The sequence below is a fragment of the Giraffa tippelskirchi genome, chromosome 10 (assembly GCF_054371585.1).
Source record: "Giraffa tippelskirchi isolate mGirTip1 chromosome 10, T2T-mGirTip1v1.2.pri, whole genome shotgun sequence".
In the NCBI taxonomy this organism is placed as follows: domain Eukaryota; kingdom Metazoa; phylum Chordata; class Mammalia; order Artiodactyla; family Giraffidae; genus Giraffa; species Giraffa tippelskirchi.
Window position 1 is genome coordinate 137,182,058 of NC_137284.1, and position 21,977 is coordinate 137,204,034.

General features: G+C 37.8%; 1 protein-coding gene across 4 annotated transcripts in view; it reads left to right on the forward strand.

Moving 5' to 3' along the window:
- NRF1 (nuclear respiratory factor 1) overlaps positions 1–21,977 on the forward strand; it is a 121,088-nt gene that overhangs the window by 52,801 nt on the left and 46,310 nt on the right. For all 4 annotated transcript variants that reach the window (XM_081531302.1, XM_081531304.1, XM_081531301.1 and 1 more), the window contains 2 exons: positions 3,111–3,237; positions 15,077–15,217. In XM_081531302.1, the coding sequence (XP_081387428.1) occupies positions 3,111–3,237; positions 15,077–15,217 (268 nt within the window). The remainder of the gene's footprint in view (positions 1–3,110; positions 3,238–15,076; positions 15,218–21,977) is intronic.

Consider the following 21,977-nt stretch of genomic DNA (forward strand, 5'->3'; position numbering starts at 1 on the left):
CTCCAGGGGATCTTCCCGACCCAGGAATCGAACCCGGTTTCCTGCATTGCAGGCATATTCTTTACCAGCTGAGCTACTAGGGAAGCCCTTCATCAAGGGATACCAAGTTAAATTCTTTGATGACAGAATTAGACTTTAAAGTACTCTAAACAAATTAAATGAAACTATAACTATGATTAACAGATGTATGTTGTTGTTTAGTTGCTAGGTCATATTAGCCTCTTTTGCGACTCTGTGAACTGCAGCCCACCAGGCTCCTCAGTCCATGGGATTTCCTTAGGCAGGAATACTAGAGTAGGTTGCCATTTCCTTCTCTAGGGTATCTTCCTGACCCAGGAATCAAACCCACGTCTCCTGCATTGGAAGATGGATTCTTTACCACTGAGTCACCAGGGAAGCTCTAACTTCCCTGTATAGATGTATAGAATCATATTATTTTGTTCAGAGAAAATTTATTAATATATGCCTGCTATGTGCCAGGTATTGTTCTGGGCCTTGGGAACCTAACAGCTAACAAAATAAAGAGCTTATATTCTAGTGGAGGGAATAAGAAAATAAATATATGATACATCAGATGATGAAAAGTGAAAAAAAAAGCAAAATAAGGAAAATAGAAAAGTTAGAGGGCTGGGAGGGATATGATAGTTTCTCTTTTTCTATAGAAATGATCTTTGTTAAGGCAACCTTTGAACAGAGACCTGAAGTAATTATAAGGGAAACCATGTTAATATCTACGGAAGAACTTTTGGGGCTGAGCGGTAGTAAAAGCAAAGGTTCTGAAGTGGGAAGGCATGTCTTAGACATGTTTGCGGAACAGCTAAAGAATGAGAAGAGGTGTAGTCATAATATTAATAGTAATGGAAAGTGATGCCATGGCGTCTTGTGGTCCAATCTAAGGGCTTTGACTCTTACTCTGAGTGACATATGAAGTCAATGAAGACTTTTGATTAAAACAATGATATAATCTGACTTATGTTTTAAAAGTATCACTCAGGCTACTATGTTAAGAATAGACTCTGAGGGTACAAGAATGAAAGCAAGGCTGAGGATACAAGCACATAGGTAGCATTTGAAGCAGACTAGGGAATGAATGTGGACTAAAGCACTTTACCCCTTAGGGGTTAAAGAAAGGAAAGGAAATTATCAAAGAGTCTAAGAAATGACCAGTGAGTCAGGAGGAAACCAGGAGAATGGTGTCCTAGAAACCAAGTGCAAAAATTGTTTCAAGAAGGAGAACTTGTGATCAGCACTATCTGATGGTGCTGACAAGTTGATTAAGATGCAGATTGACCATTAGATTTAGCAATGTGGAGGTCATGATTGAACTTGATAAAGTGTTTTTAGAGGAGCAGTAAGGATGAAACAGTTGAAGGGTCTTCAAGAGAGAATGGGAAGAGAGGAATTGGAGACAGTTAATGTATTTTCTTATCATTCCTTCAAGGAATGCCACTGGATTTCTTGTTTGGTATGTGGTCCTTTACTTGGCTTCCCTGGTGGCTCAGATGGTAAAGCGTCTGCCTGCAATGCGGGAGACCTGGGTTTGATCCTTGGGTTAGGAAGATCCCCTGAAGAAGGAAATGGCAATCCACTCCAGTACTCTTGCCTGGAAAATCCCATGGATGGAGGAGCCTGGTAGGCTACAGTCCATGTGGTCACAAAGAGTCAGACATGACTGAGCGACTTCACTTCCACTTCTTCCACTTGTTTTTATTTCTTCTGAAGAGTTTGTAGGTTGCAAAGAAAGATTCTTACACATCTGCGGTACATGGAGGACTTCATATTTTGACAGGCTGCTCAACATACATTCATGTATAATAAAAAAATTTAGTCTATAAAATGTTTCAGAAGTTTCTTCTTGTAGTATTTTATATATCCAAATTGTTAAGATGTTTATTGGAATGTTGAATCCAAATGGAGTACCAGCATTTGTAAATGATATGTGGACAAAAGTTAGAAAATATAGTCTATATTAAGAACATAAGATTATAAGAAACTGAAGGGAAAATCCAGAAAATACTTAATGGTAGTTTTCAGCACAGAGGTTATATACCACTAGATAGGCAAAAAAATTTCCTTTCCTTTAATGATAAATCTTACTACCTTTAATGATAGTACAGGCAGGAGGAATTGAATATATTATTTACAGAGCCATCTTTTCTAAAAGGGGCATAGACACAGTGCTTTTTGAGAAAGATAGAAAACTTTCTTGTGATTTGTTGGCTTTGCTTCATTTGAATTGGCATGACTCACTAGTCCCTTGACAGGGTAGACAGTGTTCCCAGAAGAATTATGGGATGTAGAACTTTAATCTCCTATAATTTCCAGGAGGAAAGGACAATTGTTTCTGTTTCATCCAGTGCTGATGTATTTGAAAAAGCTCATTTACTCCATCCTCATTTGTAAAATACTTCAGGACTAAGAATTATTGTTTCTATCACAATGAAAATCTGGAAATGACAACATTTTCGAAGTAGTGTGTCAGTAAGATATAAACAGGCTTCCCAGGTGGCTTAGTGGTAAAGAATCGGCCTGCTAATGCAGGAGACGCAACAGATGCAGGTTCTATCCCTGGGTCAGGGAGATTGCCTGAAGGAGGAAATGGCACCCCACTCCAGTTTTCCTGCTGAGAGAATCCCATGGACTGAGGAGCCTGGCAGGCTGTAGTCCATAGGGTCACAGAGTCGGACATGACTGAGCATCGGAGCAAGACATAAACAATATATCAGTCAAAGAAATCAGAAACAGTTCATTTTAGGCCCCTTCAGTAAGCATGGAGATGATATAGTAAAGTCTATAGGAGGACATCTCAGCATTAATCTTTATTATTATAAGCAGTACACTTTTGGTGCTGAGATCAGGAAGCATGATACTCTCTATATTCAACGTTGTGTCATGGCTGTGTCCTGAGGTAAACCTGGGGTAGAGCTAGTCACGGGTCTTTAGGACAAAGGGATGTACATATTTCTGCTGAACAGGATATTAAACCTCACACACGCTCTTTTCACAATTCAGGTAAAAGAAGACATACCTAATTAGAATAAATTGTCTCAAGTCAACGGAAATCTTGTGTCTGTGTCACGTAATTTCTGTCTTTTCATTCTCTGATTCAGGAAACTTCGAGCCACACTAGATGAATATACCACTCGAGTGGGACAGCAAGCTATTGTCCTTTGTATCTCTCCCTCCAAACCCAATCCTGTCTTTAAAGTGTTCGGTGCAGCTCCTTTGGAGAATGTGGTAAGAAAACTGTGTGTGTTCTCAGATACCCTTTGCTTTCTGTGAGTTGTTCGCATTCTTTTGATCCTTTGTCTAGCACAATAGTTATTTTATCTTCCCTTCATCCAGGGGTGGGAATTCAGACTGGTTTTCAAACTCCTTTATGCAGATCAAAGTAAAATGGATCATTTTTGTTTCTCCTTTTCATAACAGGCTATTTTACCTCATCAGATGCAATGGAAAAAAATGATGTTGTATTCCTTAAGAAACCAATGCAAGATTTTTAGAAAATTGCTGAAACAAAATGGTATTTTCTCAAATGTGAACTTCCTGAGGCAAACCTGGGAGCATTTTACTGATCACTGATATCTGAATTGCATATTTTAAATCTTTTTTATTTCTTCAAATAATTAATTTAATCCTTCAGTGTTGAAATATAGTTGAATATTTTGATTACATCCCTATCTATAGCTAACTTTATAAAAATAGTATTTCACTCTTGGATACTTTTACTATGTGAACTGTTTTTTCTTTGGATGAAGTAACTTTGAATCATTAGTAGAACAATGATCTGTCCAGAATTAAATTGCATTTTATTTTTACTAGGATAAAATTTCTGAGATTAAAATGAATTTATTAGATTTTCTCCCATATTGAACATAGATATTTCAAGAGTTCAGAATTAGTAATCAGTTGAGATTTTGTTTATTGTATGTTTTTTCCCCATACACAGATGTTGTGATTCTTTCTTAACATTTTTGAGTTTGTTTTGAGTTTTTCCTCAGATTCCTGAGTCCCAAGAATAGGATGCATATTAAGACCTTTCCTGAGAGGAGTGTGGTAGATGGTTTTCTAGTTCAAAATGATACCTGACTAACAAAGTAATGGAAGTGAGAGCAGTTAATTCTGTTATAAACCATAGTATAAATATTATATTTATATTATTGTTAAAGATTTTATTTTAGATTGGAGCAGAAACAATCCAAATCAAAACCCAATTCTATTCAATTTATGTGACATACTTACAGTGACTCACAAGTATTCAAAGTAGCTGCAAATGATACCATCAAGAAAGTGAAAAGACAGTCTACAGAATGGGAAAGAAAAAAATATTGGCAAAATATATCTGATAGAAATTTGTATCCAGAATATATAAGGAACCCTTATAACTCAGCAGTGCTAAGACAGTTAACCCAGGAATGCCCTGGTTTTCAGTGGAGAGGACTTTGTGCTTCTACTGCAGCAAGCATAGGTTCAATCTCTGGTCAGGGAATGAAGACCCGGCAAGCCGCGCAGTGTGGCCAAAAAAAAAAAAAGACGATTAACAGAATTTAAAATGGCAAAAAATCTGAATAAATATTTTTCCAAAGAAAATATAGAAATGACCAGCAAGCACATGAGCACTTGATAAATAACTGTTAATCATTAGGGAAATGAAAGTCAGAATTACAAAGAGATACCATGCCCACTATGATGAATATAATTTAAAAGATGGACAATAATAAATGTTGATGGGGATGTGGAGAAATTGGAACCCGCATACGTTGCAGTTAGAGATGTAAAATGATGCAGGTGATTCGGAAAACTATTTGGTAATTTCTCAAAATATCAAAAGAATAGTTACTATGTGACCCAACAATTCTACTCCTACATTTACCCAAGAAAACTGAGAATAAAGCTTATACACACAGTGTTTATAGCAATAAAACTTACATATAAAAACGAATGCAGGATGTTCGTAGTAGCATTATTCATAATAGCCACAAAGTGGAAATAACCCAAATGTTCATCTGCTAATGAATGGTTAAAAAAGTTGTACTATCCATCCAATGTAGTATTACTCAGCAATGAAAAGGAATGAAGTACTGATAAATGTTACAACATGGACAAACCTTGAAAGCATTGTGCTAAGTGGAAGAATCCATTCATAAAAGGCCACATACTGTATGATTTCACTTATGGGCAGTATCTGGAGTAGTCAAATCTATAGAGACAGAAAGTGGGTTAGTGATTGCCAGATTTGAAAGAGGGGATGGAGGAATGGAAAATGACAGCTAGTGGGTTTGGAGTTTCTTTCGGGGGGATAGATTATGATGATGCTTATGTGACCCTACAAATATTTAAAAGAGTAAATTGTACGCTTCAGATGGGTGAATTGTATGGTATGTATGGTAGGCTGAATAATGAATGGCTCCCAAAGATACACAGATCCAAATCTTTATATGGCATAAAGGATTTTGCAGGTGTGGTTAAGTTCAAGATTTTTGAGATGGGGACATCACTCTGGATTATCCAGGTAGTTCAGTTCAGTTCAGTCGCTCAGTCGTGTCCGACTCTCTGTGACCCCATGAACTGCAGCACGCCAGGCCTCCCTGTCCAGGTAGACCCTAAGTCTAATCACAATGTCTTTATGTAAGAGGGTGCCAAAAGGAGATTGATATAGAAGGTGGAGATGTGTCAGCGGAAGCAAGAGGTTGGGTGCAAGAAACAGGTCAGAAGCAAAGCAGTATGTGCTCAACAGCAGCTAGGCAGGATGAGAAAATGGATTCTCCCCTAGAGCTTCTGGAACAACCAGCCCTGCCAACAACTTGGGCCTATGAAACTAAGAGAATGAATTTCTGTTGATAGAAGCCACCAAGTTTGTAATACTTTGGCAACCATAGGAAGCTAATATGTATGGCATATGAATTATATTTCAATAAAGCTGTTAAAATTTTAAAAGCAAAACAATAAGCAAACCAAATGTCAGACAAATCCCTACAAAAATAAATCAGGGATCATAGCATTGATATCAGACAAAGCCAAATTCTCAAGACAAATGAATATTAACTGAGGACCACAGGTCTTTTAGTATTGATAAGCAGTATAAATTTATAATGAACCTTTTGTGTATCAATATTAAAGCAAAGAATATAGATCAAAAATTAGAAATGGGAGAAAAAAATAGAAACCACAGTGGTAGTAGGAATCTTTAATATTTTTATCACTCAAGGAAGAAAAATATAAATATGAATATAGATAACTGAAGAATAGAATTAATAAGGTTAATATAAAAGGTAGATACATTAACATTGATAACCATATTATTCATATTGCATAGGAACCTGGAATGTTAGGTCCATGAATCAAGGCAAATTGGAAGTGGTCAAACAGGAGATGGCAAGAGTGAACATTGACATTCTAGGAATCAGTGAACTAAAATGGACTGGAATGGGTGAATTTAACTCAGATGACCATTTTATCTGCTACTGTGGGCAGGAATCCCTTAGAAGAAATAGAGTAGCAATCATAGTCAACAAAAGCATCTGAAATGCAGTACTTGGATGCAATCTCAAAAACGACAGAATAATCTCTGTTCATTTCTAAGGCAGACCATTCAATATCATGGTAATCCAAGTCTATGTCCCGACCAGTAATGCTGAAGAAGCTGAAGTTGAACAGTTCTATGAAGACCTACAAGACCTTTTAGAACTAACACCCAAAAAAGATGTCCTTTTCATTATAGGGGACTGGAATGCAAAAGTAGGAAGTCAGGAAACACCTGGAGTAACAGGCAAATCTGGCCTTGGAGTACAGAATGAAGCAGGGCAAAGGCTAATAGAGTTTTGCCAAGAGAACGCACAGGTCATAGCAAACACCCTCTTCCAACAACATAAGAGAAGACTTTACGCATGGATATCACCACATGGCCAACACTGAAATCAGATTGATTATATTCTTTGCAGCCAAAGATGGAGAAGCTCTATACAGTCAGCAAAAACAAGACCAGGAGCTGACTGCAGCTCAGATCATGAATTCCTTATTGCCAAATTCAGACTTAAATTGAAGGAAGTAGGGAAAACCACTAGACCATTCAGGTATGACCTAAATCAAATCCCTTACAATTATACAATGGAAGTTAGAAATAGATTCAAGGGTTTAGATCTGATAGAGTGCCTGAAGAACTATGGATGGAGGTTCATGACACTGTACAGGAGTCAGGGATCAAGACCATCCCCAAGAAAAAGAAATGCAAAAAGGCAAAATGCTTGCCTGAGGAGCCCTTATACATACCTGTGAAAAGAACAGAAGTGAAAGGCAAAGGAGAAAAGGAAAGATATACCCATTTGAATGCAGAGTTCCAAAGAATAGCAAGGAGAGATAAGAAAGCCTTCCTCAGTATCAATGCAAAGAAACAGAGGAAAACAAGACTAGAGATCTCTTCAAGAAAATTAGAGACACCAAGGGAACATTTCATGTAAAGATGGGCACAATAAATAACAGAAACGGTATGGACCTGACAGAAGCAGAAGACAGTAAGAAGAGGTGGCAAGAATCTTCATGGTGGCAAAAGATCTTCATGACCCAGATAATCACGATGGTGTGATCACTCACCTAGAGCCAGACATCCTGGAATGCGAAGTCAAGTGGGCCTTAGGAAGCATCACTACGAACAAAGCTAGTGGAGGTGATAGAATTCCAGTTGAGCTATTTCAAATCCTAAAAGATGATGCTGTGAAAGTGCTGCACTCAAGATGCCAGCAAATTTGGAAAACTCAGCAGTGGCCACAGGACTGGAAAAGGTCAGTTTTCGTTCCAATCCCAAAGAAAGGCAATGCCAAAGAATGCTCAAACTACCGCACGATTGTACTCCTCTCACACGCTAGTAAAGTAATGCTCAAAATTCTACAAGCCAGGCTTCAGCAATACGTGAACTGTGAACTTTCTGATGTTCAGGCTTGTTTTAGAAAAGGCAGAGGAACCAGAGATCAAATTGCCAACATCCGCTGGATCATCGAAAAAGCGAGAGAGTTCCAGAAAAACATCTATTTCTACTTTATTGACTATGCCAAAGCCTTTGACTGTGTGGATCACAATAAACTGTGAAAAATTCTTCAAGAGATGGGAATACCAGCCCACCTGACCTGTCTCTTGAGAAACCTGTGTGCAGGTCAGGAAGCAACAGTTAGAACTGAACATGGAACAACAGACTGGTTCCAAATAGGAAAAGGAGTACGTCAAGGCTGTATATCGTCACCCTGCTTATTTAACTTACATGCAGAGTACATCATGAGAAATGCTGGGCTGGATGAAGCACAAGCTGGAATCAAGATTGCCGGGAGAAATATCAATAACCTCAGATATGCAGATGACACCACCCTTATGGCAGAAAGTGAAGAGGAACTGAAGAGCCTCTTGATGAAAGGGAAAGAGGAGAGTGAAAAAGTAGGCTTAAAGCTCAACGTTCAGAAAACTAAAATCATGGCATCTGGTCCCATCACTTCATGGCAAATAAATGGGCAAACAGTGCAAACAGTGAGAGACTTTATTTTTGGGGGCTCCAAAATCACTGCAGATGGTGACTGCAGCCATGAAATTAAAAGACACTTACTCCTTGGAAGGAAGGTTATGACCAACCTAGACAGCATATTAAAAAGCAGAGACATTACTTTGCTGACAAAGGTCCATCTTGTCAAGACTATGGTTTTTCCAGTAGTTATGTATGGATGTGAGAGTTGGACTGTAAAGAAAGCTGAGCGCCAGAGAATTGATGCTTTTGAACTGTGGTACTGGAGAAGACTCTTGAGAGTCCCTTGGACTGCAAGGAGATCCAACCAGTCCATCCTAAAGGAGATCAGTCCTGGGTGTTCATTGGAAGGACTGATGTTGAAGCTGAAACTCCAATTCTTTGGCCACCTGATGCAAAGAGCTGACTCATTAGAAAAGACCCTGATGCTGGGCAAGATTGAAGGCAGGAGGAGAAGGGGACGACAGAGGATGAGATGGTTGGATGGCATCACCGACTCAATGGACATGAGTTTGGATTGGCTCCGGTAGTTGATGTTCGACAGGGAGGCCTGGCGTGCTGCAGCTCGTAGGGTTGCAAAGAGTCGGACACGACTGAGCTACTAAACTGAACTGAACTGAACCATACTATACTAAGGGAGAATATACCGTATTTGAAAAATTAGATGAATGGAGTATAAGAATTGACCATGTGTTATTATGAGGTCCCAAAGAAAATCTTAATAAATTGTAAAAGGTAGAAAATTACACAGGTCATATTTTTGATAAAAGAATAGAAAATTTAGAAGTTAATATAAAAAAGATTGACAAAAATTTTCAGCCACATGGAAAGTTAAAAATACTTCTTATTGTAGTTTTACAATGTTGTGTTAGTTTCTGCTATACAGCAAAGCCAATCACTTATATGTATACAAAAACACTTAAGAGAACAACTTAATCTGCAAACTATTTAAAAACAGATTTTAAATAGCCTTAAAAATTATGATCTAAACCGATGCTTCAAAGGATGTTTATTGCCTTGATTTTTTTTTTCTGTATATACAAGAAAGAAAGAAAAGAAACTTCATCTGAGAAAGATATACAGTAAGTAAATATGTGGAAAAAATTAATGATTTTATAAACAGAAAGAGAATTGTTACATTCAAGAAATGATACTATGAAAAATCTAATGAAATATATAAACTAGCATACTAATTGAGAAAACGGATGAAGAAAACAAATACATAGTCTTAGAAGTGAAATGAGTTATAGTTGCAGATAAAAAATGGATTGAACATTGTAAGGAAATGCTATGCATTAATTCTATTCTTTTAAATTAAATCCCTCAACCAAGTGGATAATTTAATGAGAAAATAACCAAAATATATCCAAACCAGTAAGACAATAAACACATACAAAATTGAAAAAGTAATTAAACCATATCTCTCAAATGGATACTACACTCCTGATTATTTCGAGTGACTTCTGTTAAACCTTCAAAGTATAGAATATTCCTTAATCTTATATATGTACTGGTATACAGGGTGGTATTAAAGAATCAGTGCTCATATTTACTGTAATCAGTTATACAGTGTATTCTGCGTAATCTCATATTAGTAACAGTGAAAGAAATTATTTGGATTTTATAATAATATCTAACATTTACTGAATGTGTCCTAGATTATAAGTTATAAGCACTTTTCATGTATTATCTCATTAAATAATATTAAAACTCTAGTATTTGCATTTTGTCCTCCTGCCTTTAGCCGTCATTAACCTTTCTTCTTGCTCTTTTTTCTGGAGACTGCTGGGAACTCTGGAAGATTAAAATTCCATAGGGCTATTCATCTTTGGAATATGGATTTCAGACTCAAGATTAACAGTTTTTTACAAATTTGTCAAAGGAGAATTGAAAAATTTACTGGGCCCTCTAATAGGTGGTGTTGAAACTTTTCTTATGTTTTCCAGGTTTTCATTTATTTCTCCATACTGTGTTCTGCCCATATTACCTCCTTGCCCACAATTGGAATGTAAGTTTTAGACAGGTTAATTGAATCATGCACATAGGTTGGTGTTAACGTATATAGCTAAAAACTTTGCTTTGGTGAAAACTGTGTTTAAGCTTTGATTTTGTGAGTGATTTCCCACACTGATTTTTCCTTTATGTGGCTCAGTGTCCTCATGTGTGAAATAAAGATAATAGCAACCTCACTGGGGAGAAATATAAATTAAAGTTTATTATCTTTCTCCTATATGTAATCTTTATGAAGAACTGGCATGAAAGGAATTGAACCTTGAAATCTCAAAAGACTTGGATGAAATTCTTATCTCATACTTCGTATCTAATGGGAATTGGTGAATGGTAGATTTTAAAGTTGTTGAGTCCTAAGAACATTCTCTTTGTGACTTACTGCTATATCACATACTTTCATGAGCTTTGTAGGAGTAGGCCTAGGAATCAAAGTCACAGAAGCAAAATGTAGCTCAGGGGTTGTCACAGCTTCCTTGAAATCAGCCTTCTGCTTTCGTTTAATTCCACCTTCCCAGTAGATAAGTGGACTCTGGAGTTGGTCGTGATTTCTTGTTCTAAGTCAATCACTTATTTAGATAAGTTTTTAAAAGATGACTTTAGGTTACTTGAAATGTGGAAGCATATTTAAAAAGTAATAAAGGGACTTCCCTGATGGTCCAGTGGTTAAGAATCCGAGCTCCCAATGCAGAAGGCATGGGTTAGATCCTTGGCTGGGGAACTAAGATCCCATATGCCACATGACATGACACAGGCAATAATAATAATAATATTAAAAAGTAATAAAGTAAAAGCCCTGTTGCTTTTTATTAAGTTATGCAACAAATGGCTAAGACTGTTAGATACAAAGTACGAGGTAAGAATTCCATCCAGGTCTTTTGAGGTTTCAAGGTTCAAAACAAGGGACCCAGGGGGGTTCGGGAAAAAGAGATCTGGACGGAGGTAGGAGAGGAAAGAGGCTGACATTGGGACTGGAGAGAGAAGAGGAGGATGAAGCCAGCAGGTTCCATGGGCCACAGTTTGTGGCCTGGCTCTGTGCCAGGTGTGCTTCACGCTCCCTGATCTGAAGGCAGCCCTGTGCTTGGGCATCTCTTTGTTATATTCGTCAGATGACAATGTATTTTTAATCACAGAGGAGCTCATAGGTAAAAAATAATTTTAAAAATCTTTTTTGAGACCTTCCTGACGACTTTTCTTTTATCCAGAGAAGCAAGTATACAGAAGGATTTTGATATTTTGTCTGGGATTATTTTTTGCAACTTCATTAAAGGCCCATTGACCTTATGGTTGTAGCAACCAATTCCTAAATCCTCAACAAGCTCATTCTGTGCTCAGAACTCTTAAGTCTCCTATAAATACCCTAAACACTTTGTCACTGGTAATTATGAGAATGTTTGTTAATGTATTATCTGTACATGTCTGAATATGTGAAATGTTTCATAATATATGTTGAAAAAATAAAAGGTCTGGTTCCTGTGCTCAGTGATGTCATAACACTAGTTGTGTGCAACATAGAACAACGTAAGTGACACACGATTATTTGAGTCTGTTGGCATTTAAAAGAGTAAAAGAATTAGGGCAAGAACACTTGGGAAGTTTTCTCAGAGAAAGTGGGACTTGAGGTGGGTCATGAATAACGGATAGTATTTGAATTAGAAACAGAATTAAAGAGCCAGAGATAGAAAGTGTGTTAGTCACTCAGTCGTGTCCAACTCTTTGCGACCCCATGTACTGAAACATGCCAGGCTCCTCTGTCCATGGGAATTCTCCAGGCAAGAATACTGGTGTGGATTGCCATTTCGTTCTCCACAGAGATAGAAAAAAACTTGCTGTATGCAAATTAGCGAGGAGGCTGGCCGGCTAAAGAGGAAGGATGGTGAGCAAAGTTGCCCGGTAGGACTCTGGCTTATACACAGGGAACTCAAGAGGGTGCTTATTCACATAATTTTCAGAGCTGAGCATGCACAGCTCTAGTTGGTGGCCTTGGCAGAGAGTGTTGGGAAAGCAAGGAATGATCAGAATGGTGGAAATGCAGTCCTGTAAGAAGTGGGGCACTGTAGGACTATTTCTGAGAATAAAGATAAATGCTCGGAATTGGCTGAACATACAGGCTTTGGAGCTACTTAAAAATTAATTTGACTTTATGCTATATTCCTATATGATTTGGGAATGTTACTTAAGCCCGAGTTTTCTTATCTGCAAAATGGATATAATGGTAGTTTCTTTATAAAACTATGTGAGAATTAACTGAATAATGTATGCAGTGCTTGACACATAGCAAGTTTTCAATAAATGGTATCTGATTATATCAATCTTTCAGAAATTTTAAATGGCAGCAGTATAGAGAATGAATTGGAGGAGGAGAGCTTGGTAAGCAGACCAACTGAATTTGTTTTTAAGTGGTTTTTAACTTGAATTGTGAAACCGGTTGGTTGGCAGTGACATATTAGTATGAAATGACAAAGGCTTTAGCTGTGGATTTTGAAACAGAAAATGGAAGTTGGAAAACAAACAAGCCTGTATTTCATCATATCTGTGATACCATGAGTTATAGGATGCACCATTATTTATGTGCCACAAAGAAAGAAAAAACACTGATAAACTTTGACACAGCGCTTATTATCACTTAGAATTTTTATTTTATACTTACTGAAAGCTTTTTCAGGCTTACTTAGAGACAGCTTTTGATCATACAGCTTTTGTAAATATGTAGAAAGGAGATAGAGTTGAAATGCTAGCTTTATAACTCTGAGAAAGTTAGTTAACTTGACTAAGCAAACTTAGAAATACTGTGGTCACAACCTGAAGTTGTAAATTACTCTGAAGGATGTTCTCCCAGCATTTTTTTTTTTTAATCAAGATATAATGGATAAGTTTAGCAAAATGCCTAGATCTGAACTTCTGGAATTCTACTGACCCATAAAAATGGCTGAAATTGTTTGAAACTAGCTCCTAATGTAATAATAGTAATAAGCTAATGATATTTTATCTTTGAATGTCAGGTGTTTCTGTACAATGAAAGTTTTTTATACTGTTTTCATTTACTCTTACTATGGGCATATATACTGATACAGTGGTTTAACCTGATACATTAAAGTTCAAAGACTATAACCTAGGCTTACTCAGTTTTTCTGTGGGTTGGTAGTGTAAAAGCTCTACTTATAATGTATAAACCTAGAAATCAGAAAATATATATCCTTAAAGATGTTGTGGCAACACAGCTATTTAGTTACAGTAAATACATTGGCAATTTTTGAAACTTTCTCTTTAGAAACTAGGATAAAACTGAATTTCTAGAGTAATAATGATTTTATAAGTTTGCACTATTTTTCTTTCATCACCTTTATTGTTGATCTGTTGGAAATTTCTATAAAAGTTGTACATCGTAGCCAATAATTTTTACTTTTCCATATGTTCAAGGTGGAGCATGGGGATTTTTCTCTTCTGATCTTTATAATGAGATATTTATAAGGAAATATATGATGACTGAGAGTTCAGTCCAGGACTATAACATTGTTATAACTTCTGAGTAAACCTCATATTCTCTTACCTTTTTTTCTAAGATGATGGCCTAAGCCCTGAAAGCAAGTTAATTTTCTATCCCATCTTGTTACATTTTTATAACTCCATAGCTTCCTTTGTTATTCCTAAAGTATCCTCATCCCCCCTGGTGTATTTCTTGTAAGTAAGTGAACCCATTCTTGGTGGTGGTAGAATCCAGTGTCTCTCTACTGCCTCTGCTCAAATAGAAGAATGTGTACATGTGCAACTTGCTGCTGTTAAGTTCTGTTTTTTGAGAGACCTTTCACTGATAGTGGAAGGAATGGAGTCAGAGCAACAGTATCTGGTTCAGACCTGGCCTTGTCAGAGTTACAGAGGCCTCATGGGTTTAAAGTTCACCTCTGTCAACAGGGAGTCCCTGAGAGAAAGGAAGAGTACTTGACCTGTGGTACTCTCTCTGGCCCCGGGCCTTACTGATAGTGGCGCCTGTGACACCCAGCTACAGTATACACTTCTTGTTTTTATTCTCTGATGCCTTTTAGTTCAGCCTCTTGTACAGTTGATCTCCTGTTTGGTAGTCTAGCTTTGCAGGAAAACAGTGGCATATAGGAAAGTTTCAAAGAGGGTGCTTAGAGTTTTAGAGGCAAAAATCCTCAGTGATCTTGGAAATGATTTTGGTAATTAACTGCCACAGCTGGGTTTTATCAAATGGCCTGGGAAATGCAGAATATGAATACCATTCCTGTTAGATCTGAAACAGGTAATGGGGCCAGCATTTACTGAGAAAAGGTGATTGTAACTGAGGAGATGTATTTCTAGAAAACTCATTCCCCTGACTTCTTTCTCCCACTGTTGCCTGTAATTTCATCATCTTTTCATTTAATTCTGTACGATGTGATGTCTTTGGGGCCAGCGAGTATTTTTATCCGCTAGTTGTAGACATGTTTGTTCTCAGGGCTCTGCACTGGCTGAGGGAGTCCAGCCCCACCCACTCTTTGGTTGCTTGGCACCAATCCTCCCTGGTTGTTGGGCATCTTGTTTACTTCTGCCCTTAATTCCCTGCAGGTGCGTAAGTACAAGAGCATGATCCTGGAAGACCTGGAGTCCGCCCTGGCAGAGCACGCCCCTGCGCCACAGGAGGTTAACTCGGAGCTGCCGCCTCTCACCATTGATGGAATTCCAGTCTCTGTGGACAAAATGACCCAGGTAAGGGGCGGGGAGTGAGGAGGAGAGACAGGTGACACAGGTGTCGGCGGGCCTCATATCACTTTTTTTAGTTTTGTCCTCAGTGATCCACCATCAGAGTAAGAGGCAGGCTGGAGTCTGATAGTGAAACAGTAGCAACCTTGAGAAAGAAAATGTAGGCCAGAAGAATGCCCCCAGCCAAGGGCATGAATATGGTCTTCTCCTACTGTTGGCAGTTTTTTCCTTTCATTTGGGCCCTTGGGTTAAAGAAACTTTTAGCTGGAGTTGGTTTGGACAGGAGACTGTCAGAACTTTGATGAATCACAATCAAGTGGGGCAAGAGACCTGCAGTCTCTTTTGGGCTGAGGTGTTCCTCTTTCCATATAAATTCTGAATTCCATCACACTGTTGCCACAGGGGCCTCCCCTCTCCAGGGAATAAGAATGGAAGGACACCCTCCTGGGTCATTGCTTGCCTGCTCTCCCTTTGAGAGGGAAAATCAAACTGTGCTAGTCTCGGTAAATCAACATAACCTCAGGGGTTTTGCTGAGACTGCTCCTTTTGTTTTTTTAGCTGTAAAAGTGATAGCTTGATAAGATCAAATGCCTTTTTTTTATAACATATCTTCCTACCTTTTTTCTTTATTAATACTTCTAGCTTTAAATCCAGTTGTGAGTTTTCTTTTCTTTTCTTTGTGGGTTTTTTTTTGGCCGTACCACATGGCATGCAGGATCTTAGTTCCCTGACCAGGTATCGAACCTGCATCCCCTGCAGTGGCAGCACAGACTCTTAATCACTGGACTGCCAGGAAAGTCCTTTCTTTCTTTATCTTGTTCAGACTTCAGCAGCATTTATCATACTGCTTCCTTCTCAGAACTTTCTTCTCTCAGTTTCTGTACCTCACGCTCTCCTGAATCTCTTCCTGCCATTCGGCATGCTCCCTCTCAGCTCTTCTGCTGGCTCCTCTTCCTCTTCTCACTTGACCAGTATTGGTGTGTCCCAGGGCTCTATCTGTAGTTTTTCTCCAAGTAATCTCATCCAGTCCGGTGGGCTTTATATCCCATCTGTATGCGGTCTATACCCCAGCTTGTATCACTAGTAGATTTCCAGTACCAGACAGGCCCAAAACAGAACTTTGATTGCCTCCACTCCCCGCTCCAAATCTGTTCCTCCCCTAGTACCCCTCACATCAGCTAACGGCGGCACAGTCCATCTGGTTGCTCAAGTCCCCGCATAGGAGTAATCCTTGGTTTCCCTGTTTTGCCCTCACTACCCACCAACCACATTTAGTTCTTCAGCAAGTCATGTCATTTCACCTCTGAATGTACTCTGAATCTGACCCTTCGTCTTGGTCCCCTTCACCACCCTTGCCCAAACCTTTAGCTTCTCTTGCATGGACTCTTTCCATTGATCAGTTCTGTTGATCTCCTTTGTGTTGTAGTCCGTGCTCTACGGAGCCACTAGAAATTGTTTAAAGAACTTAAATTAGGTAATATCACTCTTGTGTCAGCCCTTTAATGGCTTTCTACTATTCCTAGAATCAAATTCAGACACTGCCAAGGCCTCTGAGGCCCTATATAACCAGGCCTCTTTGCCTTATTTCTCATTCTCCCCCTTAGTCACAGTGTTCTGGCCATGCTCGCCCTCCTTTTTTCTGTCAAACATCCCAAACTCTTTCTTTCACTTTTGCTATTTCCCCTGCCTGAAACATTGTTCTCCCAGACTGTTGTGTGATTGACCTTACCTTATTCAAAATCTAGCTCAGATATCACCTCCTGAGACAAGCCTTTCTTGATTATCCCATCTAATGAAGCTTTCTCTTCACCACCAAGTCACAGACTAATACAGCCCCATTTTACTATCTTTGCAAGACTTATCACTACCTGAAACTAAGATAATTTGTTAAATTTATACTTGTGTATGGTCTGTTTCTTCAGCTAGAATTGAGAGCAAGGGCTTAGTTTCTTTCCATTCTTCACCATGGTCCAGTATAGCTGCCTGGCACCAGATAATATCTGTATTCCAAATACGGTTGACCCTGTGTATCCGTGATTTCTGCATCTGTGGATTCAACTGGGAGAAAATTGTAGAAAGTTCCAAAAAGCAAAATTTGAATTTGCAGCACTGGCACCTGTTTACATAGTATGTACATTGTATTAGGTATTACAGGTAATATTGTGACAGTTCAAAGTGTACAGCAGGATGTGTGTAGGTTATGTGCAGATCCTGTGCCAGTTTACGTAAGGGACTGGAGCATCCTCTAATTTTGCTGTCTGTGGTAGGCTTCTGGAACCAATGCCCCGAAGATGCCAAGGGACTGCTATAGTAATAGTATCTGTTCAGCAGATGACCTGAGGGTCAGAACAGAAATGAGTCCAGTATCATGGGTAACTGGATCATGGGCTCCCAAGTAGGCATCATGCAGTGCAGACGCTGATGCTGCAGCTCAAGGGGTGGTGCCTTTTTTTCCCCCGAAGTCTGAACCAGTCTAAACCAGCAACCTGGTCTGAAGTAATGCAATATTTTATAAATATAAAACTAAATTGTAATCTTTTGATTGTTGGATTCGTAGATCTTTCTATGGACACTTGAAGAATCTCTAGATAATGGTTCAAAAAGGAAAACATTACCCAAACTTTTTTCCTGTCACTTCATACCTGCTATTATTATTAATACGTTGGGCTATTCTGACTGATTAAAGAAAACATAAGGTGAATTTTACCTGATTAATGTAAAGAATCTATTGTATCTCGATATAAAGCACATCTAAAGCCAACTAAGCTTCTGATTAAGAGGCTTACTTAATCAGAAGTAAGGAGTAATCATTTAGAAGAGGGAATGTACCATGTTTAAGAAACTCCTCCTGCCGTGGGAATGTTTTGCTTCTATGTCATATTTGGTATGTTCAGTTGAAATAATCTGAGATTTTTATTATATTAAATCATGGCTACTGACAATTAGGAAATTTTGCTGATGATCATAGAAGTCAGAGCAAACAGTTTAATTATCATGTTGGGGGTAAAACATTTGAAACTATTTTTTCATTTTTGTGAAATATGCACTCAGTAGAGCTTGGTGCAGTGGTGCATCCAAGGGAAGCTGGTACCAAGTCATGAGTCAGTCTCAGAGGTGCTTTGTTGGAAGCGACATCTTCTTTATGGTTGTACATTCACTCCTTACCCTTCTCACCACAGATGACGAGTGAAAAATAACACGTAGCAAACAAAACAAATGGTGAGGAGGAGTGAGCAGAATGATGAAAAACCCACCTCCCAGCTGAATGGAAATTTCTGAGTATTCCAATCCTGGCGGTGGCCCCCCACAGTCTTTTTTTTTTTCAGTTGTATTTTATTTTGTTTTCCTCAAATAATTTCTTAATGTGAGACAAATACCTCCCTTTAAAAAATTGTTTTAACCTATTGATCCTAAAACTATTAAGGGTAGTAAAAGCAGAGCTTTATTTCAAACCAAACCTAGATAGGCAAGGTAATAGGAATATAAAGCATCATCAATAGAATGTACATTGGTAAAATTTTTCCAGAGGGCAGATTGGCAAAATTTTCAATGTGTGTGTCATGCCCTCCAAGTAAGCAAAGATATATGCTCATGGCATTGTTTACAAAATGAAAATCTGAGAATGTGACTGAATAAATTATAGTAGTGATGTTTACCTGTAAAGAAGAGCAGCTTAGCCCAGAAGAGACTAAAAGTGAATATGCAGTGAAATATTAGATACTAAAAATGATGATTATCTCTCTATCACAGTAGAATAATGCTGTGGTATATTAAATTAAAAACTGATTATAAAGTAGCATCTCTTATGTACTCTATAATTTGAAGAGTTTAGGGCTTTATTTCTGTTTGTTTGTTTCTACTGGGGGGCTAGATTTTTCCATTCAGGGAATACAGAATTGAGATAATTGATCTCATTTGTTTAAAACATGCACACAAAACTTGCCCGTGTGTGTGTGTGTGTGTGTGTGTGTGTGAAATTTTAAAGGGGTATACACCAATATTAACAGTGATTATCACTGTGTGGTGGCATTATGGGTGATTTTCATTGTCTTTGTCTAATAAGCATGAATCACTTTTATAACCATAGAAACCCAAAATTGGATTTTTTAAAGTGCAAGTTTGATGATGTTTCTGCTTTGTTTTGTCCGATTTTTTTTTTTTTTTTTTAATATTCTGAGGAAGATGTCAACTGTTTTTTTTTTTTTCAATTCTCTCTTTTTTCTCTCCTGTAGCTACTGTATGTTGGAAGGCACAATACTAATTCTTTACAGGAGTATCTCATTTAATCCTTGCTGTCCAGTGTGAGAGTGTGTTTATGTATGTATATAATTTCTATTTTATAATCAAGGAAGAAGATCTCAGATATGATCTGTAACCATGAAGGACAAAGTGGATACCAGTTTTGGATACCAAATTAAGTTTAAGTGGATACCAATTCTAGAGACCATGATTTCCTTGAAGTGATAAAATTCCAGATTTGTAAAAGTGCACTAGAATAGAGATGGACTTGGGTTAACCAGACAGCTCGACTAATCATCTTATCTGTTCTGAATGCTATGGAGATGACTACTTTACAAATATAATTCCATATACAACCTAAAATGAGTTCTGAATCATCCAAAGAGAGTAAATTGCATTCAATATTGTTTCAATGTTATGTGTTCCTTTATTTTGATTCTTTAAAAATTAGGAAGTTAGCATGGTTAGCTAGAGTCAGAAGCTCTAGTCTTTAACTCCCAGCTCTACTGCACAGTAGCCCTGGTTCTTAGTTTCATCTAATGAAAGTGAGAAAACGTATGCCCTCCTACCTTATGGAGCTAGAGAAGGAAAAATGAGATGTTATATTGAAAAGTACTTTGAAAACTAAGGGATCACACAAAGTATTACTACTAATTAGAAATGCTAGATATATATGTTACCTATATTGAATAACCTGAACATAACATTTCTCACTCATTTTTCACTTAGAGAAACTTAATGAACCTAGAATTTTGACTTTGCTCAGCAGTGAAGTACCACTGTACAGTTCACAGAGTATTAAAGAATCAAGGCATAAAGAGAGAAAGCAACTTAGGGACTGAAGCAAGCAAGTGACAAACAAATAGAACTTAGACGAGTCTGTACTGCTAGTGCTTGCTTCTCCCTCTGTGTCTCTCCCCCGACTCCTGTCACTCTCTCTCTTTTTTCGTGTAAAACTGTACTGTGATCATCACTCAGATTGAGTGTTTCAGGTAATCTACACTGAACAGTTACTGTTATAAGAGAATTTCTTGATTTTTTCTGACAACCATCAAAATTGCCTTCTACAACAGACTGAAATTAAGATACTAATAACATAGTATCTTAAATTCTGTGTGAACTGAATGCCCTGATTCTTTTAGGAATCAGCTTATTAGTTTTGGTTTTTGTTGTGTTTTGCTTATTTTTGGAATAATTCTATATGAATAAATAGATTGTTTACCTGAAAAGCTTCTGTTTTTGATTCTGATATTTTTGTGTTTATCTGGCAAAACCCACACAGCTCTGTAGTATTTTTATTAAAAAAATGAAAACGTGAATTTCTAGGCTCCTTTAAGAACAGTGGCTAGACTTTATCCCATTTCTGTCTGCCTCTTTGCATAAGAATTGAAGGAGGTTGAGAAAAGGCTTAGGAGAAGAAATCATTAATTTAATATAGATTATGCAACCTCGTTTACAATGAAATAATTAAATCATCTTTTTCAGAGGTTTTGAAAGCCAGTTTAGCAAAATTTTCTAGGATACTTCAGACCAGAGACCAGAGGATGGCCTAATTGTGCTTTTCAAACTTCAGTGTACAAAGAAATCACCCGAGAGTCTTGTTTGTTTAAATGTAGATTATGAATCAAGACTGGAGTAGGACCTGAGATTCTGCCTTCTACCTTCTAGGTGATTCCAGTGCTGCTGGCTCTCAGACTGTATTTTGAGTTTAAGGACTTAAATCATTTCTTGTAGAGTCTTTAATAATTATGATTTTGCTGGTGGAAAATCAGTTATGTTCTTTACCACATTTGAGTTCTACAGGAGTTTTCTTGTTCTTGGGAGGTTGTTAATCTTTTGGGAATTTGTGTTAGAAAATGTCCAGGCAAAGAATTATAGAATAAATAACTGGAAAGAACAGTCTGGTATTATTGGTTAGAATCCACTTCTGTTCACCTCTCCCTTTCCTCTCCTCCTTTGAACTTACTGCCCTCCTCTTACTCTCACTGGGGCAGTCTTTGTTGCTTAAATATCCCCTTGGAGTAATGATGCAACAGGATAGTAATTCTTCACCAGTTTTCAGGGGAACCTTCAGAAACATTCAGCACAGTGTGATTACTTCTTTGAAAGAACTTATTCCCAGGGATTAACAGGTTTTACTCAGAAAACATTCATCAGTTATCAAGTTAGGTTTTATTGAGTATTGTTTTGCTTTGTTTTAAAAAAGCATATATCTTCCCTTTTCTCCTCAAAGGCTAGGAAATTATGCTAAGTGGAATACGCCAAACACAAAGGGCAAATATTGTGTGATTCTCCTTACATGAGGTATCTCGAATGGGCAAATACATAAAGACGGAAAGTAGACTAGAGGTTACCAGGGGTTGGGGGAATAGAAATGGGAAATTATTGTTTAATGGTTAGAGAGTTTCTGTTTGATGGTGAATGGGTTCTGAAAATAGTGGTGCTGATTGTACAACATTGCAAATGTACTTAGAGCCACTGAACTGTATATTTTTAAATGATAAATCTCATGTATATTTTACTACAG